Here is a 27,670-nt window from a genome sequence, read left to right as displayed (position 1 = left end):
CTACTCCTAGGAGCACGTACCGTATTGCAACCCTCCCCAAAAACTACTCCTAGGAGCACATAACCCCCCAAAAACAACTCCTAGGAGCACATAACCCCCCAATAACTACTCCTAGGAGCACATAACCCCCCCCAAACTACTCCTAGGAGTAACCCCCCGGTGCAAACCTGGAGTAAATCACACGGAAAATGGAGGAAAACGGTCAAATTTTATTAGTAGGAGGGAGAATATTTACAAAGGGTGTAGGGGGGGTACAAGGGGTCGGAGGATCCCAGAAACTTCTGGCACCTTCCGGCGGCAGGACGGGGGTTATTTCACCTGGAAGGGGGAAAGAGGGAGTTAATGAGGTAATTGGGTAATTAAAGGAGGAGATTTGCATAAATTAGGGGGATTTTGTGGGGAAATGGGGGAAAAATGGGGATTTTTGGTAAAAATGGAGGAAAAAATGGGGATTTTTTGCAGGAATTTGGGGAAAAATGGGGATTTTTGGAAAGAATTTGGGAAAAAATGGGGATTTTTGTGAGAATTTGGGGAAAAAATAAGGATTTTTTGAAAGGATTTGGGAAAAAATGGGGATTTTTGGCAAGAATTGGGGAAAAATGAGGATTTTTTGAAAGGATTTGGGAAAAAATAGGGATTTTTTGCAAGAATTGGGGAAAAAAATAGGGATTTTTGGCAAGAATTGGGTAAAAATAGGGATTTTTTTGCAAGAATTGGGGAAAAAAAAGGGATTTTTTTTCAAGAATTTGGGGAAAAAATAGGGATTTTTTTCAGGAATTTGGGAAAAAATGGGGATTTTTGGCAAGAACTGAGGAAAAAATAGGGATTTTTGGCACGAATTGGGGAAAAATAGGGATTTTTTGCAATAATTGGGGAAAAAAATGGGGATTTTTTGCAAAAACTGGGGAAAAAAATAGGGATTTTTGTGAGGATGGGGGAAAAAATAGGGATTTTTTCCAAGAATTGGGGAAAAAATAAGGATTTTTTGCAGGAATTGGGGGAAAAATAGGGATTTTTTTGCAAGAATTTGGGGAAAAAATGGGGATTTTTGGAAAGAATTTGGGGAAAAATAGGGATTTTTTGCAAAAATTGGGGAAAAAATGGGGATTTTTTGCAAGAATTGAGGAAAATTAAGGATTTTTTGAAAGGATTTGGGAAAAAATAGGGATTTTTTGCAAGAATTGGGGAAAAAATAGGGATTTTTGGCAAGAATTGGGTAAAAATAGGGATTTTTGGCAAGAATTGGGGAAAAAATAGAGATTTTTGGCAAGAATTGGGTAAAAATAGGGATTTTTGGCAAGAATTGGGGGAAAATAGGGATTTTTGGCAAGAATTGGGGGAAAATAGGGATTTTTTTGCAAGGAAATAGGGATTTTTTCCAAGAATTGGGGAAAAAATAGGGATTTTTTGCAAGAATTTTGGAAAAAATTGGGATTTTTGGCAAGAATTGGGGAAAAATAGCGATTTTTTTCAAGAATTGGGGAAAAAATAGGGATTTTTTGCAAGAATTGAGGAAAAATTAAGGATTTTTTGAGAGGATTTGGAAAAAATAGGGATTTTTTTGCAAGAATTGGGGAAAAATAAGGATTTTTTGCAGGAATTTGGGGAAAAATAGGGATTTTTTTGCAAGAATTTGGGGGAAAATAGGGGTTTTTTGCAATAATTGGGGAAAAATGGGGATTTTTGTGAGGATGGGGGGAAAAATAGGGATTTTTTGCAAGGAAATGGGGATTTTTTTGCAAGAATTGGGGAAAAAATAGGGGTTTTTTGCAGGAATTTGGGGAAAAATAAGGATTTTTTGCAGGAATTTGGGGAAAAATAGGGATTTTTTTGCAAGAATTGGGGAAAAATAGGGATTTTTTTCAATAATTTGGGGAAAAAATAGGGATTTTTTTCAAGAATTGGGGAAAAATGAGGATTTTTGTGAGGATGGGGGGAAAAATAGGGATTTTTTGCAAGGAAATTGGGATTTTTTTGCAAGAATTGGGGAAAAATATGGTTTTTTTGAAAGAATTAGGTAAAAATAGGGATTTTTTGCGAGAATATGGGGAAAAAATAGGGATTTTTTGCAGGAATTGGGGAAAAAATGGGGATTTTTGTGAGAATGGGGGAAAAAATAGGGATTTTTTGCAAGAATTTGGGGAAAAAATGGGGATTTTTGGTAAGAATTGAGAAAACATTAAGGATTTTTGTGAGGATGGGGGAAAATTACAGATTTTTTTCCAAGAATTGGGGAAAAAATAGGGATTTTTTGCAATAATTGTGGAAAAAATAGGGATTTTTTGTGAGGAAATGGGGGTTTTTTTGCAAGAATTGGGGAAAAAATGGGGATTTTTGGCAAGAATTGGGGGAAAATAGGGATTTTTTGCAAGAATTGGGGAAAAAATAGGAATTTTTGTGAGGATGGGAGAAAAAATAGGGATTTTTTGCAAGAATTTGGGGAAAAAATGGGGATTTTTGGCAAGAATTGAGAAAAAATTAAGGATTTTTGTGAGGATGGGGGAAAAATACAGATTTTTTTCCAAGAATTGGGGAAAAATAGAGATTTTTTGCAAAAATTTGGGAAAAAAATGGGGATTTTTTGCAAAAATTGGGGAAAAAATAGGGGTTTTTTGCAAGAATTGGGGAAAAATGGGGATTTCTTGCAATAATTTGGAAAAAATAGGGTGTTTTTGCAGGAATTGGGGAAAAAATAGGGATTTTTTGCAAGAATTGGGCAAAAAATAGGTATTTTCTGTGAGAATTGGGGAAAAATAGGGATTTTTGTGAGGATGGGGGAAAAAATAGGGATTTTTTGTAAGAATTTGGGAAAAATTAAGGATTTTTGTGAGGATGGGGGCAAAAATAGGGATTTTTTACAAGAATTTGGGGAAAAATGTGGATTTTTTGCAAGAATTTAGGGAAAAAATAGGGATTTTTGTGAGGATGGGGGAAAAAATAGGGATTTTTTGTGAGGAAATGGGGATTTTTTTGCAAGAATTGGGGAAAAAATAGGGGTTTTTGTGAGGATGGGGAAAAAAATAGGGATTTTTGTGAGAATTCAGGAAAAAATAGGGATTTTTTTGTAAGAATTTGGGAAAATATAGGGATTTTTTTCAAGGATTATGGAAAAAATAGGGATTTTTTTGCAGGAATTTGGGAAAAAATGGGGATTTTTGGCAAGAATTGGGGGAAAAATAAGGATTTTTGTAAGAATGGGGGGAAAATGGGGATTTTTTGCAAAATTTGGGAAAAAAATGGGGATTTTTTGCAAGAATTGGGGAAAAAATAGGGATTTTTGGCACGAATTGGGGAAAAATGAGGATTTTTGAGAGAATGGGGGAAAAATAGGGATTTTTTTGCAATAACTGGGGAAAAAAATGGGGATTTTTTGCAAAAACTGGGGAAAAAAATAGGGTTTTTTGTGAGAATGGGGAAAAAATAGGGATTTTTTGCAAGGAAATGGGGATTTTTTTGCAAGAATTGGGGAAAAAATAGGGATTTTTTGCAGGAATTGGGGAAAAAAAAGGGATTTTTTGCAAGAATTGAGGAAAAATTAAGGATTTTTTGCAAGAATTTGGGGAAAAATAGGGATTTTTTTGAAATAATTGAGGAAAAAATAGGGATTTTTTTTCGAGAATTTGGGAAAAAATGGGGATTTTTGGCAGGAATTGGGGAAAAATAGGGATTTTTTTTGAGAATGGGGGAAAAACCCCCGGGATTTGTCCAAAATGGGGTTAAAAATTGGGCTTTTGGGCAGGGCGGGTGGCGGGTGGTGGGTACCTTGATGAGGGTGACCGTGGCGCTGTAGAAGAGGCTGAGGATGAAGAGGACGATGAAGGTCGAGGCCGTGGCCCAGAGGTTGTTGAGATCCTCCTCCTCCGCCTCCGTGAAGCCGTCGAGGAAGGCTTGGGGGCGGGACAACAAAAGGGGGGTCAACACCGTCACCCGGCTGAGGGAGCACCCTTGGGTGCAGCACCCTGGGGTGCAAAGGGAGGGGAGGTGGGGCGCCCGGTTTGGGGTGGTTTGGGGGGGTTTTGGGTAAAAGGGGGCCGGGGAAAGGGGTTTGGGGGGTTTTACCTCAAAATCAGGGGGTTTAACCTCAAAATCTGGGGTTTGTACCCAAAATCTGGGGTTTTAAACTCAAAATCTGGAGTTTGTACCCAAAATCTGGGGTTTTAACCCCAAAATCTGGAGTTTGTACCCAAAATCTGGGGTTTTAACCTCAAAATCTGGGTTTTAACCTCAAAATCTCGGGTTTGTACCCAAAATTTGGGGGTTTAACCTCAAAATCTGGGGTTTGTACACCAAATTCGGGGTTTTAACCTCAAAATCTGGGGTTTGTACCCCAAAATCTGGGTTTTAACCTCAAAATCTGGGGTTTGTACCCGAAATCTGGAGTTTGTACCCAAAATTCGGGGTTTTAATCCCAAAATCCGGGGTTTTAACCTCAAAATCTGGGGTTTGTACCCAAAATCCGGGGTTTTAACCTCAAAATCTGGGGTTTGTACCCAAAATTCGTGGATTTAAACCCAAAATCTGGAGTTTTATCCTCAAAATCTGGGGTTTGTACCCAAAATCTGGGGTTTTAACGTCAAAATCTGGAACTTGTACTGAAAATTTGGGGTTTTAACCCCAAAATCTGGAGTTTGTACCCAAAATCTGGGGTTTTAACATCAAAATCTGGGGTTTGTACCCGAAATCTGGAGTTTGTACCCGAAATTCGGGGTTTTAATCCCAAAATCTGGGGTTTTAACCTCAAAATCTGGAGTTTGTACCCAAAATCCGGGGTTTTAACCTCAAAATCTGGGGTTTGTACCCAAAATCCGGGGTTTTAACCCCAAAATCTGGAGTTTCTACCCCAAAATCCGGGGTTTTTACCCCAAAATCTGGGGTTCCCGCCCCTCAAAACCTGGGGGTCAACCTCATTGTGTCTGTCCCCCCCATTTCTTGGTGCGTGTAGGAGGAGGTTGCGTGTAGGAGGAGGGTGTGTGTAAGAGGAGGGTGTGTGTAGGAGGAGGGTGCAAGTAGGAGGAGGGTGTGTGTAAGAGGAGTGTAAGAGGAGGTTGCGTGTAGGAGGAGGGTGCGTGTAGGAGGAGGGTGTGTGTGTAAGAGGATGGTGCGGGTAAGAGGAGGGTGTGTGTAGGAGGAGGGTGCAAGTAGGAGGAGGGTGTGTGTAAGAGGACATAGTAAGAGGATGGTGTGTGTAGGAGGAGGTTGCGTGTAAGAGGAGGGTGCGTGTAAGAGGAGGGTGCGTGTAAGAGGGCAGTGTGTGTAAGAGGAGGGTGCGTGTAAGAGAATGGTGCGTGTAAGAGGAAGGTGCGTGTAAGAGGAGGGTGTGTGTAAGAGGAGGGTGTGTGTAAGAGGAGGGTGTGTGTAAGAGGACGTAGTAAGAGGATGGTGTGTGTAGGAGGAGGGTGTGTGAAAGAGGATGGTGCGTGTAGGAGGAGGTTGCGTGTAAGAGGACGTAGTAAGAGGATGGTGCGTGTAGGAGGAGGTTGCGTGTAAGAGGATGGTGCGTGTAAGAGGAGGGTGCGTGTAGGAGGAGGGTGTGTGTAAGAGGACGTAGTAAGAGGATGGTGCGTGTAAGAGGAGGTTGTGTGTAAGAGGACATAGTAAGAGGAGGGTGCATGTAAGAGGATGGTGTGTGTAAGAGGAGGGTGCGTGTAGGAGGAGGTTGCATGTAAAAGGAGGGTGTGTGTAAGAGGAGGTTGCATGTAGGAGGATATTGCGTGTAGTAGGAGGTTACGTGTAGGAGTAGGTTGTGTGTAAGAGGACGTAGGAAGAGTAGGACACTTACAACAGGACGTAGGACGAGGAGGACGCCCCAACCCCCCCCACAACGTGTCCCCACCCCCCTACTCACACCCTGTCCCCCTTTAATGTCCCCCCGGGGCTGCAGCGCCCCCCCGTGGCCCCACCCCAACGCAAACAGCGCGGCTGCTCCAGACAAAGTCGATTTTATTGCGGGTTTTTGGGGTTGGTTGGTCGGGTTTGGGGTGGAGTTGGTCAATTTTGGGTTGAGTTGGTCGATTTTGGGTTCTTTTGGTTGATTTTTGGGTTCTTTTGGTCGATTTTGGGGATTGGTTGGTCAATTTTGGGTTGAGTTGGTCGATTTTGGGTTTGGTTGGTCGATTTTTGGGTTCTTTTGGTCGATTTTGGGTTGAGTTGGTCAATTTTTGGGTTGAGTTGGTCGATTTTGGGTTGAGTTGGTCGATTTTTGGGTTGAGTTGGTCGATTTTGGGTTGAGTTGGTCGATTTTTGGGTTCTTTTGGTCGATTTTTGGGTTCTTTTGGTCGATTTTTGGGTTCTTTTGGTCGATTTTGGGGATTGGTTGGTCGATTTGGGTTTGGTTGGTCAATTGTTGGGTTTGGTTGATCGGTTGTTGAGTTTGGTTGGTCATTTTGGGGTTTGGTTGGTCGATTTTTGGGTTTCCTTGGTTGGTTGTTGGGGTTGGTTGGTCGTTTTGGGGTTGGTTGGTCAATTTTGGGGTTGGTTGGTCGATTTTTGGGTTCTTTTGGTCGATTTTTGGGTTGAGTTGGTCGATTTTGGGGTTAATTGGTCAATTGTTGAGTTTGGTTGGTTGATTTTTGGGTTTGGTTGGTCAGTTTTGGGGTTTGGTTGGTCAATTGTTGAGTTTGGTTGGACATTTTGGGTTTGGTTGGTTGATTTTTGGTTTCTTTTGGTTGATTTTGGGTTGAGTTGGTCGATTTTGGGTTGAGTTGGTCGATTTTGGGGTTAATTGGTTGACTTTGGGCTTGGTTGGTCGTTTTTGGGTTGAGTTGGTCGATTTTTAGGTTTGGTTGGTTGATTTTTGGGTTGAGTTGGTCGATTTTTGGGTTTAGTTGGTCGATTTTGGGTTTGGTTGGTCAATTTTTGGGTTGAGTTGGTCGATTTTGGGTTGAGTTGGTCGATTTTTGGGTTCTTTTGGTCGATTTTGGGGTTTAGTTGGTCGATTTTTGGGTTCTTTTGGTCGATTTTGGGGTTTGGTTGGTCGATTTGGGTTTGATTGATCAGTTTTTGGGTTTGGTTGATCGGTTGTTGAGTTTGGTTGGACGTTTTGGGGTTGGTTGGTCGATTTTTGGGTTTCCTTGGTTAGTTGTTGGGGTTGGTTGGTCGTTTTGGGGTTGGTTGGTCAATTTTGGGTTTGGTTGGTCGATTTTTGGGTTCTTTTGGTCGATTTTTGGGTTGAGTTGGTCGATTTTGGGGTTAATTGGTTGACTTTGGGCTTGGTTGGTCGTTTTTGGGTTGAGTTGGTCGATTTTTAGGTTTGGTTGGTTGATTTTTGGGTTGAGTTGGTCGATTTTTGGGTTTAGTTGGTCGATTTTGGGTTTGGTTGGTCAATTTTTGGGTTGAGTTGGTCGATTTTGGGTTGAGTTGGTCGATTTTTGGGTTCTTTTGGTCGATTTTGGGGTTTAGTTGGTCGATTTTTGGGTTCTTTTGGTCGATTTTGGGGTTTGGTTGGTCGATTTGGGTTTGATTGATCAGTTTTTGGGTTTGGTTGATCGGTTGTTGAGTTTGGTTGGACGTTTTGGGGTTGGTTGGTCGATTTTTGGGTTTCCTTGGTTAGTTGTTGGGGTTGGTTGGTCGTTTTGGGGTTGGTTGGTCAATTTTGGGTTTGGTTGGTCGATTTTTGGGTTCTTTTGGTCGATTTTTGGGTTGAGTTGGTCGATTTTGGGGTTAATTGGTCAATTGTTGAGTTTGGTTGGTTGATTTTTGGGTTTGGTTGGTCAATTTTGGGGTTTGGTTGGTCAGTTTTGGGTTTGGTTGGTCAATTCTTGGGTTTGGTTGGTCGTTTTGGGGTTTGGTTGGTCAATTGTTGGGTTTGGTTGGTTGGTTTTGGGTTTGTTCGTTGGTTTTTGGGTTCTTTTGGTCAATTTTTGGGTTTGGTTGGTCGATTTTGGGGTTGGTTGGTCGATTTTGGGGTTGGTTGGTCGATTTTTGGGGTTGGTTGGTCAATTTTTGGGTTCAGTTGGTTGGGTTTGGGGTTTGGTTGGTCGATTTTGGGGTTGGTTGGTCAATTTTTGGGGTTGGTTGGTCGATTTTTGGGGTTGGTGGGTTTGGTTGGTCAATTTTTGGGTTGAGTTGGTCATTTTTGGGTTCTTTTGGTCGATTTTTGGGTTTGGTTGGTCTTTTTGGGGTTGGTTGGATGGTTTTTGGGTTGAGTTGGTCGATTTTGGGGTTTAGTTGGTCAATTTCTGGGGTTTGCTTGATCGGTTGTTGGGTTTGGTTGATCGTTTTGGGGTTGGTTGGTCAATTGTTGAGTTTGGTTGGTCAATTTTTGGGTTGAGTTGGTCCATTTTGGGTTGAGTTGGTCAATTTTGGGGTTGGTTGGTCAATTTTTGGGTTGAGTTGGTCCATTTTGGGGTTGGTTGGTCGATTTTGGGTTGAGTTGGTCGATTTTGGGTTGAGTTGGTCAATTTTGGGGTTGGTTGGTCGATTTTAGGGTTTGGTTGATCGATTTGAGGGTTTGGTTGATCGATTTTGAGTTGAGTTGGTTTATTTTTGCTTTCCAGAACCTTCTCAGGATTTATTAAAGTGCCAAAACCCCCCCAAAAAAACTGAGGGCGGGCGGGAGGGAAGGGGTACTCCTCCTCCTACTCCTAGTAGCAGGAGCTGGCGGCGTCGGCGAGCACCAGGGAGACGTTGACGGAGGTGGGTTTACCCGAAGCTTTATCCACCGACTTCTGGGCCACCTGCAGGGGGATCTGCTCGTGGCCCACCAGGCAGGTGAAGACGTTGCCGGCGCCCCAGTCCTCGCCGCTGACCGTCAGGGAGCTGTAGGTGAGGTAGGACACGGCGGGCTGCGACTCGGGCAGCGGCGGCGCCGTGACGTAGTCGGCGGCGGGGAGGGGTTCTCCGTTGCGCAGCCACCGGACGAAGAGGTCCGGGGGGTTGAAGCCCTTCACCAGGCACGTGATGGTGGCCGTCTCGTGCATGGAGAGCTGCTCGGCCGGCGGGGAGAAGACGTAGAGCGAGGGCGCCTTGGCGTCGCGGCCTGCCGAGGGGAGAGGGGGGCGGTTGGGGACGCGGCGGCGCGGCAGCGGCCTGGTTCCCTTGGGTTTGACCCCAAAAATGGGGCAATTTCACCCATTTTTGCCCAAAATCGCAAAAATTTGATGCAATTTCACCCATTTTTGCCCAAAATCGCAAAAATTTGATGCAATTTCACCCATTTTTGCCCAAAATCGCAAAAATTTGATGCAATTTCACCCATTTTGGCCCAAAATCGCAAAAATTTGATGCAATTTCACCCCTTTTTGCCCAAAATTGCAAGAATTTGATGCAATTTCACCCATTTTTGCCCAAAATCGAAAGAATTTGATACAATTTCACCCATTTTCTCCAAAAAATGATCCAATTTCTCCCATTTTTGCCCAAAATCGCAAAAATTTGATGCAATTTCACCCATTTTCTCAAAAAAAGATCCAATTTCACCCATTTTCCCCAAAAAATCTCAAAAATTTGATACAATTTCACCCATTTTCCCAAAAAATTTGATAAATTTGATAGAATTTCACCCATTTTCCCCAAAATATCGCAAATATTTGATCCAATTTCACCCATTTTCCACCAAAAAAAAGCCAAAAAATGCTGCAATTTCTCCAATTTTTCCCCAAAATGGTCAAAATTTGATACAATTTCACCCATTTTCCCCAAAAATCACAAAAATTTGATGCAATTTCTCCAATTTTTCTGCAAAAAATGAAAAAATTTGATAAATTTCATACAATTTCCCCAAAAATCGCAAAAAAAAGATCCAATTTCACCCATTTTCCCCAAAAATTGCCCCAAAATGATACAATTTCACCCATTTCCCCCCCAAATCTCAAAAATTTGATGAAATTTCACCCATTTTCCCCCAAATTTGATCCAATTTCACTCATTTCCACCCAAAATTGCAAAAATTTGATGCAATTTCACCCATTTTCCCCCAAAATCACCAAAAAATGATCCAATTTCACCCATTTTTGCCCAAAATTGCAAAAATTTGGTGCAATTTCACCCATTTTTGCCACAAAATCACAAAAAAAGATCCAATTTCACCCATTTTCCCCCAAAATTTGATGCAATTTCACCCATTTTCCCAAAAAAATGAAAAAAAAGATGAAATTGCTCCAATTTTCCCTCAAAATTGGCCCAAAATGCTGCAATTTCACCCATTTTCCCCCCAAATTCCCAAAATTTGATGCAATTTCACCCATTTTCCCCCCCAAAAATAAAAAAATTGATAATTTCACCCATTTTTCCCCAAAATTGCCAAAATTTGATGAAATTTCACCCATTTGCTCCAAAAAATGATCAAATTTCACCTATTTTCCCCAAAAATCTCAAAAATTTCATACAATTTCACCCATTTTCCCCAAAAATCTCAAAAATTTGATACAATTTCACCCATTTTCTCCAAAAAATGATCCAATTTCACCCATTTTTGCCTAAAATTTTAAAAATTTGATACAATTTCACCCATTTTTCCCCAAAATCTCAAAAATTTGATGCTATTTTACCCATTTTCTCAAAAAAATGATCCAATTTCACCCATTTTCCCCCAAAATCGAAAAAAATGTATACAATTTCACCCATTTTCTCCAAAAAGCTGCAATTTAATCTATTTTCCCCAAAAATTGCAAAAATTTGATGCAATTTCACCCATTTTTGCCCAAAATCACAAAAATTTGATTCAATTTCACCCATTTTCCTCCAAAAATCTCAAAAATTTGATACAATTTCACCCATTTTCCTCCAAAATCACAAAAATTTGATACAATTTTACCCATTTTCTCCAAAAATGATCCAATTTCACCCTTTTTCACCTAAAATTGCCCAAAAATGTTGCAATTTCACCCGTTTCTCCCCCAAAATCACAAAAATTTGATATAATTTTACCCATTTCCCCCAAATTTGATAAATTTGATACAATTTCACCCATTTCCCCCAAAAATTGCAAAAAATTGATTCAATTTCATCCATTTTTGCCCAAAATCACAAAAATTGATCCAATTTCACCCATTTTTGCCCAAAATTGCAAAAATTTGATCCAATTTCACCCATTTTCCCCAAAAATTCGATCCAATTTCACCCATTTTTGCCCAAAATTGCAAAAATTTGATCAAATTTCACTCATTTTTGCCCAAAATCACAAAAATTTGATACAATTTGACCCATTTTTCCCCAAAATCTCAAAAATTTGATCCAATTTCACCCATTTTCCCCAAAAATTCGATCCAATTTCACCCATTTTTGCCCAAAATTGCAAAAATTTGATCCAATTTCACCCATTTTCCCCAAAAATTCGATCCAATTTCACCCATTTTTGCCCAAAATTGCAAAAATTTGATCAAATTTCCCCCATTTTCCCCCAAAATCTCAAAAATTCGATCCAATTTCACCCATTTTTCCCAAAATTTCAAAAATTTGACCCAATTTCCCCTTTTTTAGCCCAAAATTGCCCAAAATTGCCTCGATTCACCCCATTTACTCACCCTTTGTCTTCTGCGCGGTGGCCTCGGCGGGGAAGAGCAGCTCGGGGTGGGTGACCTTGCAGGTGTAGAGCCCGCCCTCGGCCCACTCGTCGGCGCACACCGTGGCTACTCCGTCGACGGCGAAGAGCCCGTTGGGTTGGAGGACTTGAGGCGCCATCTTGGTTTCCAACTTCTCGCCGTTCTCCTTCCACCAGGTGACCACCAGCCCTTCCACGCTTGGTAAGTTACTCACCCGACACGTCAGCTTGGCCGCCTTGTCGGTGAAGATGTCGGCGAAGGCGGGGGGGACGACGCGCACCGTGATCTCCTGGGTGCCGCCGTGGTCATCTACGAGACGTAGGGTTGGTCATCTTGGGTGGTGGCCACCCACAAGCCACCTACTCCCTCTTTACACCTCACTTACACCCACACTCCAACGCTTTGCTGGTGTTCCTCAACTCCTCGTCTACTTGGCACGTGTAGACGGTGCCGGCATCCCACTCGGCCTCGGTGACGCTCACGCGGCTGTTGGTGACGTAAAGGTGTTGGCCGTTGGCCACCAACCCCTCGGTGGTGACTCCGTCGCGGAGGAGGACCCCGTTCTTCAACCACCGGATGGCGGCGGCCGGCTGCCGGGTGCCGCGGATCTGGCAGAGGACGGTGGAGTTGCGGTAGGGGCCTTCGAAATCCTCGCGGGAGGGTGGGTAGAGGGTGACGGTGGACGTGGTGGGGGCGGCGGGACCTGGAGTAGGGAGGGAGTGAGGGTGTGAGAAGGTGGGTAGAGGGTGATAATGGATGTGGGGGAGGCAGAATCTGAAGTAGTGACTGAGTGAGGGTGGGTAGAGGGTGATAATGGACATGGGGGGGGCAGAATCTGGAGTAGGGAGGGAGTAAGGGTGTGAGAAGGGTGGGCAGAGGGTGATAACGGATGTGGGGAGGACGAGGACATGGAGTAGGGAGGGAGTAAGGGTGGGTAGAGGGTGGGTAGAGGGTGATAACGGACGTGGGGGGGACAGGACCTGGAGTAGTGACTGAGTAAGGGTGTGAGAAGGGTGGGTAGAGGGTTATAATGGACATGGTGGGGGCAGAACCTGGAGTAGTGACTGAGTAAGGGTGTGAGAAGGGTGGGTAGAGGGTGATAACGGACGTGAGGGGGACAGAACCTGGAGTAGGGAGGGAGTAAGGGTGGGTAGAGGGTGGGTAGAGGGTGATAATGGACATGGTGGGAGCAGAATCTGGAGTAGGGAGGGAGTAAGGGTGGGTAGAGGGTGATAATGGACATGAGGGGGGCAGAATCTGGAGTAGTGACTGAGTAAGGGTGTGAGAAGGGTGGGTAGAGGGTTATAATGGACATGGTGGGGGCAGAACCTGGAGTAGTGACTGAGTAAGGGTGTGAGAAGGGTGGGTAGAGGGTGATAACGGACGTGAGGGGGACAGAACCTGGAGTAGGGAGGGAGTAAGGGTGGGTAGAGGGTGGGTAGAGGGTGATAATGGACATGGTGGGAGCAGAATCTGGAGTAGGGAGGGAGTAAGGGTGGGTAGAGGGTGATAATGGACGTGAGGGGGGCAGGACCTGGAGTAGGGAGGGAGTAAGGGTGGGTAGAGGGTGACAGTGGACGTGGGGGGTGCAGAATCTGGAGTAGGGAGGGAGTAAGGGTGTGAGAAGGGTGGAGATTGTGCTCCAAGGAGGAGGCAACACCAGGATGTAGCACTGGGATACTCAGAGGAGGATGTAGTAGGACTGGGATACTCAGGGGAGGATGCAGCAGCACTGGGTTGCTCAGGGGAGGATGTAGCAACACTGGGGATGCTCCAAGGAGTAAGCAACACTGGGATACTAAGGGGAGGATGTAGCAGCACTGGGATGCTCCAAGGAAGATGTAGTAGGACAGGGACGCTCCAAGGAGTAAGCAACACTGGGGATACTCAGCGGAGGATACAACACCGGGATGCTCCAAGGAGGATCTAGCAGCACTGGGTTGCTCAGGGGAGGATGTAGCAGCACTGGGATGCTCCAAGGAGTAAGCAACACCAGGATTACTCAGGGGAGGATGTAGCAACACAGGGATGCTCCAAGGAGTAAGAAACACTGGGATTACTCAGGGGAGGATACAAAGGCAGGATGTAACACTGGGGATACTCAGGGGAGGATACTACACTGGGATGCTCCAAGGAGGATGTAGCAACACCGGGATACTCCAAGGAGTAAGCAACACCGGGATACTCAAGGGAGGATGTAGCAACACCGGGGATACTCCAAGGAGGTTGCAACACTGGGATACTAAGGGGAGGATGTAGCAGCACTGGGATGCTCCAAGGAGGATGTAGTAGGACGGGGACGCTCCAAGGAGTAAGCAACACTGGGGATACTCAGCGGAGGATACAACACCGGGATGCTCCAAGGAGGATCTAGCAGCACTGGGTTGCTCAGGGGAGGATGTAGCAGCACTGGGATGCTCCAAGGAGTAAGCAACACCAGGATTACTCAGGGGAGGATGTAGCAACACAGGGATGCTCCAAGGAGTAAGAAACACTGGGATTACTCAGGGGAGGATACAAAGGCAGGATGTAACACTGGGGATACTCAGGGGAGGATACTACACTGGGATGCTCCAAGGAGGATGTAGCAACACCGGGATACTCCAAGGAGTAAGCAACACCGGGATACTCAAGGGAGGATGTAGCAACACCGGGGATACTCCAAGGAGGTTGCAACACTGGGATACTAAGGGGAGGATGTAGTAGGACCCGGGATGCTCCAAGGAGTAAGAAATACCGAGGATACTAAGGGGAGGATGTAGCAGGACCGGGATACTCCAAGGAGGATGCAACACCAGGGATACTCAGGGGAGGATACAACACTGGGATACTAAGAGGAGGATGTAGTAGGACTGGGATGCTCCAAGGAGGATGTAGTAGGACTGGGATGCTCTGAGGAGGATGTAGCAACACCAGGATACTCCAAGTAGTAACCAACACCAGGGCTACTCAGCGGAGGACACAACCCCGCGCTCCTCAGGGGAAGGCCACCACCCCTGGGCCGCACCACAGGGCTACTCCCAGTTAGAACCCGCCCCCCCACCCCACCCCAAAGCTGTAGTAGGACGAGTAGTAGCAGCTACTCACCGGGATTGGTCACCTGGACCACGGGCGCCCCGCGGGGGTGTGCGGCGCGGCAGTAGTAGGGCTGCTGGCTCTTGCCCTGGGCCAGCGGGAGGCCGAGGTGGCTGGTGGCCGCGTAGTAGCCGGCGGCGAGGACGGAGGGGAAGGTGGTGACGCCGCGGGCGACGCTCTCGTTGGCGGAGTTACTCCAGGTGAAGGCGACGGAGTCCGGGAGGAAGCCCAGGGCCACGCAGGCCACCGAGTAGAGGGCCGGGGTGGCCACGGGGGGCCCGCAGGGGAGCAGCGGGTAGAGGCGGGGGGCGCTGGAGGGCTCTGGGGGGGGAGGAGGAAGGGGGGAGTAAGGGAGGAGTAAGGGAGGAGGAAGGGGAGGGGGGGAAAATGGCGGCGGTTGGGGGGGGAACCGCCATTTTGGGGTGAGTTCCCGCCATTTTGGGGGCGAAAGTCGCCATTTTGGAGGGAGTTCCCGCCATTTTGGGGTGAATTCCCGCCATTTTGGAGTGTGTTCCCGCCATTTTGGGGTGTGTTCCCGCCATTTTGGGGTGAGTTCCCGCCATTTTGTGGGCAAAAGCCGCCATTTTGGGGGCAAAAGCCGCCATTTTGGGGTGAATTCCCGCCATTTTGGGGGGAGTTCCCGCCATTTTGGGGGTGAAAGCGGCCATTTTGGGGTGAATTCCCGCCATTTTGGGGCGAGTTCCCGCCATTTTGGGTGTCTTCCCGCCATTTTGGTGTGAAAGCCGCCATTTTGGGGTAAAAGCGGCCATTTTGAGGGCAAAAGCCGCCATTTTGGGGGTGAAAACCACCATTTTGGTGTGAAAGCCAGCATTTTGGGGTAAAAGCGGCCATTTTGAGGGCACAAGCCGCCATTTTGGGGTAAAAGCCGCCATTTTGAGGGCAAAAGCCGCCATTTTGGGGGCGAAAACCACCATTTTGGGGGTGAAAGCCGCCATTTTGGTGTGTAATCCCTTCATTTTGGTGCAAACCCCGCCACTTTTGGCTCAAAACCTGCCATTTTTGATGCAAACCCCACCATTTTTGGTGAAAAAAACCATGATTTTGGTGCAAAACCCGCCATTTTGGCTCAAAACCCACCATTTTTGGCTCAAAACCCAGCATTTTTGGTGTGAAATCCCTCCATTTTGGTGCAAACCCCACCATTTTGGTGCAAAACCCACCATTTTTGACCCAAACCCCACCATTTTGGGGACAAAAGCCGCCATTTTTGACATAAACCCCACTATTTTGGTGCAAAAGCCGTCATTTTTGGTGTGAAATCCCTCCATTTCGGTTCAAAATCCACCATTTTGGTGCAAAACCCACCATTTTTGGTGTAAAACGCCATTTTTGGTGTGAAATCCCTCCATTTCAGTGCAAAACCCACCATTTTTTGGTGCAAAACCCGCCATTTTGATGTGAAACCCACCATTTTTGGTGTAAAACCTGCCATTTTGGTGTGAAATCCCTCCATTTTGGTGCAAAACCCGCCTGTGTATGAACAAACCCCACCATTTTGGTGTGAAACCCACCATTTTTGGTGTGAAATCCCTCCATTTCAGTGCAAAATCCACCATTTTTGGCTCAAAACCCACCATTTTTGCCTCAAAACCCACCATTTTTGACACAAAACCTACAATTTTTGACACAAAATCCACCATTTTTGGCTCAAAACCCGCCATTTTTGGTGCAAAACCCTCCGGTGTATGAGCAAAACCCGCCATTTTGGGTGAAAAACCCACCATTTTTGGTGTAAAATCCCTCCATTTTGGTTTAAAACCCACCATTTTGACGTGAAACCCACCATTTTTGGCTCAAAACCCACCATTTTTGGCTCAAAACCCACCATTTTTGCTCAAAACCCACCATTTTTGGTGCAAAACCTGCCATTTTTGGCTCAAAACCCACCATTTTTGCTCAAAACTCACCATTTTTGCTCAAAACCCACCATTTTTGGCACAAAACCTGCCATTTTTGGCTCAAAACCCGCCTGTGTATGAGCAAAACCCACCATTTTCATGCAAAACCCACCATTTTTGGTGTGAAATCCCTCCATTTCAGTGCAAAATCTGCCATTTTGATGTGAAACCCACCATTTTTGGCTCAAACCCCACCATTTTTGGCTCAAAACCCACCATTTTGGTGCAAAACCCGCCATTTTTGGCTCAAAACCTGCCATTTTTATGTGAAACCCACGATTTTTGTTGCAAAACCCGCCATTTTTGGTGCAAAACCCACCATTTTGGCTCAAAACCCACCATTTTTGCTCAAAACTCACCGTTTTTGCTCAAAACCCACCATTTTTGGTGCAAAACCTGTCATTTTTGGCTCAAAACCCGCCGGTGTATGAGCAAAACCCACCGTTTTGGGTGCAAAAGCCACCATTTTTGGTGTGAAATCCCTCCATTTCAGTGCAAAATCTGCCATTTTGATGTGAAACCCACCATTTTTGGCTCAAAACCCACAATTTTTGGCTCAAAACCCACCATTTTTGGCTCAAAACCCACCATTTTGGTGCAAAACCCGCCATTTTTGGCTCAAAACCTGCCATTTTTATGTGAAACCCACGATTTTTGTTGCAAAACCCGCCATTTTTGGTGCAAAACCCACCATTTTTGGCTCAAAACCCACCATTTTTGCTCAAAACTCACCATTTTTGCTCAAAACCCACCATTTTTTACTCAAAACCCACCATTTTTGGCTCAAAACCCGCCTGTGTATGAGCAAAAACCACCATTTTCATGCAAAACCCACCATTTTGGCTCAAAACCCACCATTTTTGGCTCAAAACTCACCATTTTTGGCTCAAAACCCACCATTTTTGCTCAAAACCCACCATTTCGGCTCAAAACTCACCATTTTCATGCAAAACCCACCATTTTTGCTCAAAACCCACCATTTTTGCTCAAAACCCACCATTTTTGGCTCAAAACCCACCATTTTTGCTCAAAACTCACCATTTTTGCTCAAAACCCACCATTTTTGGCTCAAAACCCACCATTTTTGGCTCAAAACCCGCCATTTTTGACTCAAAACCCACCATTTTTGGCTCAAAACCCCCCAATTTCGGTGCAAATCCCCTGTACTGCACGATAAGGACCAGTAGTACCAGTACCAGACCAGTAGCACCAGTACCAGACCCGCAGCAGATGGTACCAGTACTAGACCCTCCCAGTTGCCCCATACTGGTACCAGTACCGGCACCCCACAGCTGCCCCATAGCTGCCCCATAGGCATTTCTACAGAACCAGTACCAGACCAGTACCATACTGGTACCAGTACCGGCACCCCACAGCCGCCCCACAGCTTTATCTGCAGGACCAGTACAGGACCAGTACGAGCTGCCCCATACTGGGACAGTACTGGCACCCCACAGCTGCCCTGTAGCTGCCCCATAGGCATTTCTACAGAACCAGTACCGGACCAGTACCATACTGGTACCAGTACCAGCACCCCACAGCCGCCCCACAGCTTTATCTGCAGGACCAGTACAGGACCAGTACGAGCTGCCCCATACTGGGACAGTACTGGCACCCCAAAGCTGCCCCATAGCTGCTCCATAGGCATTTCTACAGAACCAGTACAGGACCAGTACCATACTGGTACCAGTACCAGCACCATATTGGTACCAGTACCAGCACCCCACAGCCGCCCCACAGCTTTATCTGCAGGACCAGTACAGGACCAGTACGAGCTGCCCCATACTGGGACAGTACTGGCACCCCACAGCCACCCCATAACTGCCCCATAGCTGCTTCTGCAGGACCAGTACCAGCTGCCCCATACCAGTACCAGACCAGTATCAGCTGTCCCGTACCAGTACAAACCAGTACAAGCTGGTACAAGTACCAGACCAGTACCAGCTGCCCCATACCAGTATCAGACCAGTACCAGCTGCCCCATACCAGTACCAGCTGCCCCGTACCAGTACCAGATCAGTACCAACTGGTACCAGTACCAGCTGCCCCATACCAGTACCATACCAGTACCAACTGGTACCAGTACCGGACCAGTACCAACTGATACCAGTACCAGACCAGTACCAGCTGCCCCATACCAGTACCAACTGGTACCAGTACCAGACCAGTACCAGCTGCCCCATACCAGTACCGGACCAGTACCAGCTGCCCCGTACCAGTACCAGACCAGTACCAACTGATACCAGTACCAGACCAGTACCAGCTGCCCCATACCAGTACCAGACCAGTACCAACTGGTACCAGTACCGGACCAGTACCAGCTGCCCTGGACCAGTACCAGACCAGTACTAACTGGTACCAGTACCGGACCAGTACCAACTGATACCAGTACCAGACCAGTACCAACTGGTACCAGTACAGAACCAGTACCAACTGGTACCAGTACCAGACCAGTACCAGCTGCCCCATACCAGTACCGGACCAGTACCAACTGATACCAGTACCAGACCAGTACCAGCTGCCCCATACCAGTACCGGACCAGTACCAACTGATACCAGTACCAGACCAGTACCAGCTGCCCCGTACCAGTACCCGACCAGTACCAGCTGGTACCAGTACCGGACCAGTACCAGCTGCCCTGGACCAGTACCATACCAGTACCAACTGGTACCAGTACCGGACCAGTACCAACTGATACCAGTACCAGACCAGTACCAGCTGCCCCATACCAGTACCAACTGGTACCAGTACCAGACCAGTACCAGCTGCCCCATACCAGTACCGGACCAGTACCAGCTGCCCCGTACCAGTACCAGACCAGTACCAACTGATACCAGTACCAGACCAGTACCAGCTGCCCCATACCAGTACCAGACCAGTACCAACTGGTACCAGTACCGGACCAGTACCAGCTGCCCTGGACCAGTACCAGACCAGTACTAACTGGTACCAGTACCGGACCAGTACCAACTGATACCAGTACCAGACCAGTACCAACTGGTACCAGTACAGAACCAGTACCAACTGGTACCAGTACCAGACCAGTACCAGCTGCCCCATACCAGTACCGGACCAGTACCAACTGATACCAGTACCAGACCAGTACCAGCTGCCCCATACCAGTACCGGACCAGTACCAACTGATACCAGTACCAGACCAGTACCAGCTGCCCCGTACCAGTACCCGACCAGTACCAGCTGGTACCAGTACCGGACCAGTACCAGCTGCCCTGGACCAGTACCAGACCAGTACCAACTGGTACCAGTACCGGACCAGTACCAACTGATACCAGTACCAGACCAGTACCAGCTGCCCTGGACCAGTACCAGACCAGTACCAACTGGTACCAGTACCGGACCAGTACCAACTGATACCAGTACCAGACCAGTACCAGCTGCCCCATACCAGTACCGGACCAGTACCAACTGGTACCAGTACCGGACCAGTACCAGCTGCCCCATACCAGTACCGGACCAGTACCAACTGGTACCAGTACCGGACCAGTACCAGCTGCCCCATACCAGTACCAGACCAGTACCAGCTGGTACCAGTACCGGACCAGTACCAGCACTGGGACCGCAGTTGCAATCAACCCAATTAAGCCAATTAATGCCCTTAATTAAGCCAATTAATGCCCTTAATTAACGCAATTAATGCCCTTAACACCAACAACCATGCAACTGCTCAAGTGTCCCCCTCTATTAATTAACCTAATTACTCTAATTAACAACCCAGCCCCTATTAACAAGCAACACAGCCTGTAATTAATCACGATACACTAATTAACGCCACTCATTAACTCCTAACTGCCAACACCTCATTAAAAACCCCTTAATTAGAGCCCTAAAAACCAAAGCCAACCTCTTGCCCGATTCCAAGTGCTTAATTAATTGCCTCGTGGCTAATTAGTGAGCGTTATTAATTAATCTGAGTTAATTAATAAATCTAATTAATCTTTAGATTGAAAAGACGAGCTCATTGACATATTAAGTAGATTAATAGATGTCTAGATATTAAAATAATCTGTCTCGATAGATTAATAGAGGTCGTCGTTAATTAATATTGGGTATTAGAGATTGAATTAATAATATGCGGATGAGTATCAATATATTAATATATCTGTATTAATATATCTGTATTAATATATCCGTATTAATAGCTATTAATTTATATAATATAGATATACTAATTAATGTAGAAATAGAGATAAATTAATATATCTGTATTAATCTATCCGTATTAATAGCTATTAATTTATATAATATAGATATACTAATTAATGTAGTAATAGAGATAAATTAATATATCTGTATTAATATATCCGTATTAATAGCTATTTATATATAATATAGATGCATTAATTGATATATTAATAGAGGTATATTAATATTTAATGATATATATGGATATATTAATATAGATATATTAATAGATAATTAATAGATAATGATCTATAAAGATAATAATCTATAATATATAAATAATATATGATCTATAGATAATATCTCTATATATTATATATTATTATTAGATATTATATTATTATATAGAGATATTTGTAATATATATTAATATAAAATATCAAATTGATTAATTAATATATTAATATATCTATATCATATATAATAGATCGATAAGTTATATCTCTCCATATAATAGATATCAATAAATCTATTAAATATATAAGAAATCTATGATATGATATATAATATATATATTTAATAGATTAATAGATATTATATTTATATTTTATATTTAATAAAATATTTAATAGATAAATATAATATATATACTATATAATATATATGAATAAATCTATTAAATATATCATATATATCTTAAAAATATCAATATATCTTAAAAATATATTAAAATAGATATTTTATAGATATTTTAATAGATATTTTAATAGAGATTAATATAAAAATATATATAGATGAGGTTAAATATCTCTATAAATTAAAAATATATTAAGATAGATATATATTAAAATATATTTTTTAATATATATTAATATGAAAATGTATCTAGAAGAGGAAAATGTCTCTATATATTAAAAAATATATTAAAAATATATTAAAATATCTATTAAAATATATATATTAATATATATTAATATAAAAATATATATGGAAGAGGTTACATCTCTCTATATATTAAAAATATATTAAAAATATACTAAAATATATTTTTTAATATATATTAATATAAAAATATAGAGGGAGGAGGTTAAATGTCTATATTAAAAATATATATTAAAAAATATTTAAAATATACTAAAAATATAAATTAATATATATATTAAAAATATATTAAAAATATATTAAAAATATAAATTAATATATATATTAAAAATATATGAAAAATATATTAAAAATATATTAAAAATCTAATAAAAATATATTTTTAATATATATATTAATACGAAAAATATAGAGAGGAGGTTAAATGTCTCTATTAAAATATATATTAAAAATATATTTAAAAATATTAAAAATATATTAAAAATATATATTAATATATATTAATATATATTAATATAAAAATCTATCTAGAAGAGGTTAAATATCTCCATATATTAAAAAATATATAAAAATATAGATAAATATATAAACCCTCACAACCCCCTTTCCTCTCTTTATTAATCTATTCCATTAAATATATTTAATATTATTAAAATTAATAATTATTTTTTAATGCCCCTCTCAGCCAAACCACTTTGCCCCAAACCCCCCGAATTCAGCCCAAAATCCTGTTTACCAAAAATGTTATTTTTCCCCCCCAACCCAGGTGCTGTTTTTCTCTCGGTTATTTTTAATCCAGTTTTTAATTAATTTTTAATGTAAATTAAAAAAAAAGGGGAATTGGCCCCAAATCCCACTTCTCCTTTCGGGCTGGTTCTGAAACCAAAACTGAGCTATTTTGGGCAATTTTGGGCTGAAAAACACCACCTGCAGGGGTGAAAAAATCCGTTATTAAAAAAAACAACTTTTAATTGAATTTATTTATATTTTACAGCCTGAATTTTGCGGCGAAAAAGGGCAAAAAAAGGGCAAAAATAATAAAAAAAAATGTATTTTTGTGATATTTTGTCACTGGTTTTGGGGTAAATAAGTCAATTTTTAGAGTTCGGCGGGAATTTAGAGCCCTGAGTGCAAAATATCTGATTTTTTAAAATATATTTATATAAAATATCTATATTTCTGTATAAAAAATATATATTTCTATATAAAAAATATTTCTATTAAAAATATATTTCTATATAAAAAATATATATATTTCTATATAAAAAATATATTTCAATATAAAATCTATATTTCTATATAAAAAATATTTCTATATTAAAAATATATTTCTATATAAAAATATATATTTCTATATAAAAATATATATTTCTATAAAAAATATATTTCTACATAAAAATATATATATTTCTATATATTATATTATATACAAATACATAATACAGTATATATATAAAAAATATATTTTATATATTTTTATATATTTTTTCCTATATTTCTATATACTCTATTATATATTTATGTATTTTTATATGTTTCATTATATTTATATATTTAATTTTTTCCTATTATATTTTTATATGTTATTTATATTTATATAAATATATTTATACATTTATTTTTATATATTTTTATATATTCTTTAATATATTTTATATTTATAAATATATCTATATATTTATATATATATCTTTAATATATATTATATAAAATATATAAAATATATAAAATATATTTTATATATCTTACATATTTTATACATATATTTTATATATTTATAAATATATTTTTATATATTTATGCACCTAATTTTTATATAATAATTAGATATTGTGTCTATTAATTATTATATATAAAAATATATTAAAATATATTTATATATTTCTATGTTATATATTTTATATATTATATGTATTTTTATATATGAAATCTTTTTATACACTTTACTATATTTATTATATATTATATAAAATATACACAAATTATATAATATATAATGTATAAATAATATATAAAAATATATATTATATAAAAATACATAAAAATTATTTTTAAAATGTATTTTAAAATTTCATATTATAGAAAAATTATATACAAATAATTTTTAAAATAATTTTTTAATATTAAAAAATTACATACGAATAATTTTTTAAATAATTTTTAAAATGAAAAAATTATATTAAAAAATATGATATATAATTAATATAAATTATAATAAGATATAAGGTGTATAATATTTAATATTTATTATATAATACATTATATATATAACGTATAATGTATATTATATGATATATAACATAATATATAATTTATAATATATATTTTATAATATAAAATATATAATATATAATATATAATATATAATAGATAATAGATAATATATAATATATAATATATAATATATAATAGATAATATAAAAATACACGTAATATTTAATATTATATATAATGTGTATATATAATATACATTATACACCATATATATTTATACATATAAATATATATGAGATATATATTATATATCATATATATTTATACGTATAAATATATATGATATATACATTATATATCATATATATTTATACATCTTAAATATATAATATATAAAATACAATTTATAAGAGATAAAATAGATAATATATAAATATAAATGTAATATATAGTGTTATATATGACGTGTATATCTAATATAATATCTATAAAATATATAATTTTGTATTTTATATATTTATATAATTTTTAATATATTTTTATATTTTGTATTTTATATATTTATATATATTTTTAAAATATTTTTATATTTTGTATTTTATATTTTTATATAATTTTTAAATATTTTTATATTTTGTATTTTATATATTCATATATATTTCTATATATTTTGTATTTTATATATTTAGATATTTTTAATATATTTTTATATTTTTAATACATTATTTACCTATTTCTATATTATTTTTAATTCAGATTAAATGCTATCAGCGCTCAAAAATACTCAATTATCTCTTCGCCTTAATTAATAAACTCCATAAAACCCATTTTCCCCACTAAAAAAATCCCTCTGCCCTCTAAAAACCCCATTTCTGTCACTTTTCAACCCATTTTTAATTACTTTTTTTAAGAGAAATGCTGAAAAACCTCCTCAAAAATCACTATTTTCCCCTAAACTCCCCCAAAACCCCCTTTTTTAACCCAAAATGCCTCATTCCAAGCTTAGCCACTACATAAAGCAACCCTAATTAGTGATAATTAGCTAAAAATTAGATTAATATTATTTATTTTGGTGGTTTTTGGTAAATAAGCAGGGAAAAAATATAAATATTTCACAATAATGGGCCAAAAAGGGCAAAAAATACGCTTAAAAATTAAAGTTCTCTTAATTAATAATTAATTTGGGGGGAAAAATAATAATTATTTCTGGTTTCATTAATAAATTTCCTATTAACGAAGGAATTTCACCCCAAAATAGCTCAAAAAATTGATATATTATCAAAAATATTATTGTTCAGCCTCAATTTTAATCTAGTTTCAGGTCAGAGCTCATTAATTTTTTTCCCAATTAATTAACTAACCTCCCTGAGGGGTTTAATTAATTAATTTAATTTTCTGCGTGGTTTTGCCCCCAAATAAATACAAAAAAAAGCCAATTTTAGGGCACAGCCTGATTAAAAATATATATTTTTATATGATTTTCTATAAAATAAATATATTTTAATAGATTTTTCGATTAAAATAGATATAGTTTTATATAAAATATTTATAGTTTTATATAAAAATAAATATATTTTATAGAAAATAAATATATCTTTAGATATTTTTATATATTTTCTATAAAAATAAATATATTTTATGGAAAATAAATATATTTTATAGAAAATAAGTATATTTTATATAAAAATAAACATATTTCATAGAAAATAAATATATTTCTATATATTTTTAGATTTTTTATATAAAAATAAATATATTTTATCAAAAATAAATATATTTATATATATTTTTATATAGAAATATCACTATATTAACATTTAAAAACCCCCAAAACCACTAAAAAAACCCTCAAAAATCCTTTTTTTCAGCTTATTTTGACCCAAAACTCCTTTTTTTTTCCACATTTTGCCCAATTTCTCCCCCAGAAAAAAAAAAATATATATTTATAATATAATTTCAGCCCAAAACCTGCCTCTTTCACCCCAAATTTAATATTTTTTTGCCAAAAAACGACATAAAACCACCAAAATTTGGGGCTTTTTGACCATTTTTTGCCATAAAATCGCCACTAAATTAGTTTTTTCCACCCTAAAAATCGACTTTTTTCCCCATTTCTGCCACCAAACCACCTACAGATTATTTTTCTGCTAAAAAAAATCCTAAAATTAACATTTTTTTCCCCAATTCTTCCATCAAACCACCTACAAATTAATTTTTTCTGCCAAAAAACACCCTAAAAATCAACTTTTTGCCCTATTTTTGACCACCAAATCACCTCAAAATTAATTTTTCCCCCAAAAAAACACCTTAAAATCAACATTTTTTCCCCAAAATTGCCGTTAAATCACCGACAGATTAATTTTTTCGCCTAAAATAAGACCAAAAATCACCATTTTTGCCCAATTCTGCCGCTAAATCGCCACAGGGTGAATCCCCCCCCTAAAAAAAATCTCAAAAATCAACTTTTTGACCCTCAAAAAACCTCCAAAAAATCAAATTTTTGACCCATTTTTGACCATCGACCCTCAAAAATCCTCCAAAAAATCAACATTTTCACCTCAAATCGCCCCAAAACGACCCTTCCCCCGCCGAAAACCGACATTTTGACCCCCCCAAGGGGGGTCTCCCGCCCTCCCGCCCCCTCCCCGGGCCAAAATTTGGGGTGAAAAACACCCAAATCCGTCACGGCGAGACGGGGAGGACGAGGACTTACCGGAGGAGACGGTGACGGCGGTTCCACGGCCCCACGCGTCGATACCACCAGTATCACCACGGTGCGAAGGCCGTGCCCCGCCGTGCAGAAACTCCTCCTCCTGGGGATTTTGGGGGTGAAAATCCATTTTAACCCATTTTGGGCATTTTTATCCCATGAGTACAAACAAGAAATTAAAAAAATTTGGCTCCATTGAGCCAAATGTGCCCAGATTTGGATCAAAAATAGCTTGAAAAGTCAAAATGTGCCCAGATTTGGGTCAAAATAGGCCCTAAAGGCCAAAGCAGGCCTAGATTTGGGTCAAAACTGGCCCAAAAGGCCAAAGCAGGCCTAGAGCTGGGTCAAAATTGGCCCAAAGACACAAAATTGGCCCAGATTTGGGTCAAAATTGGCCCAAAGACCCAAAATTGGCCCAGATTTGGGTCAAAATTGGCCCAAAAGGCCAAATCAGGCCTAGATTTGGGTTGAAACTGGCCCAAAGAGCCAAAATGTGCCCAGATTTCGGTCAAAATAGTCCCAAAGGGCCAAAGCAGGCCTAGATTTGGGTCAAAACTGGCCCAAAAGGCCAAATCAGGCCCAGATTTGGGTCAAAACTGGCCCAAAGAGCAGAAAAGTGCCAAGATTTGGGGTGAAACTGGCAAAGAGGGACAAAGCAGGCCTAGATTTAGGTAAAAACTGGCTCGAAGTACCGAAGTGTGCCCAGATTTGGGTCAAAATTGGTTCAAAGAGCTAAAATGTGCCCAGATTTGGGTCAAGAACGGGCCAAAGGACCAAAGCAGGCCTAGATTTGGGTCAAAACTGGTCCAAAAAGCCAAAATGTGACCAGATTGGGGTGAAATTTGGCCAAAAGAGACAAAACGTGCCCAGATTTGGGACAAATTGGCCCAAAGGGCCAAAGCAGGCCTAGATTTGGGTCAAAACTGGCCCAAAGGGCCAAACCATGCCCAAATTTGGGTCAAAATTGGCCCAAAAGGCAAAAGCAGGCCCAGATTTGGGTCAAAACTGGGCCAAAAGGACAAATAATGCCCAGATTTGGGTCGAAACTGGTCCAAAGGGCCAAATCAGGCCTAGATTTGTGTCAAGAATGACCCAAAGAGCCAAAACATGCCCAGATTTGGGTCAAAGCTGGCCCAAAGAGTTATAACGTGACCAGATTTGGGTAAAAATCGGCCCAAAGTTCCAGAGCAGTCCTTGATTTGGGTCAAAATTGGCCCAAAGGGCCAAAGTGTGCCCAGATTTGGGC

General features: G+C 40.3%; 1 gene segment (V, D, J or C); it reads right to left on the bottom strand.

The window, feature by feature from the left end:
• Positions 1-245: 245 nt before the first annotated feature.
• LOC137677478 (Ig mu chain C region-like) lies at positions 246-26,554 on the bottom strand. The segment is given in 7 exon segments: positions 246-318; positions 3,763-3,887; positions 8,645-8,977; positions 11,463-11,789; positions 11,866-12,183; positions 14,568-14,876; positions 26,428-26,554. Coding segments are annotated over 7 exon segments (1,548 nt in total).
• Positions 26,555-27,670: the final 1,116 nt, after the last annotated feature.

The sequence above is a fragment of the Nyctibius grandis genome, unplaced genomic scaffold (genome assembly GCF_013368605.1).
Source record: "Nyctibius grandis isolate bNycGra1 unplaced genomic scaffold, bNycGra1.pri scaffold_77_arrow_ctg1, whole genome shotgun sequence".
NCBI lineage: Eukaryota > Metazoa > Chordata > Aves > Nyctibiiformes > Nyctibiidae > Nyctibius > Nyctibius grandis.
Note: the sequence above shows the minus strand (reverse complement) of the source record. Positions and strands in the feature narration are given on the sequence as shown.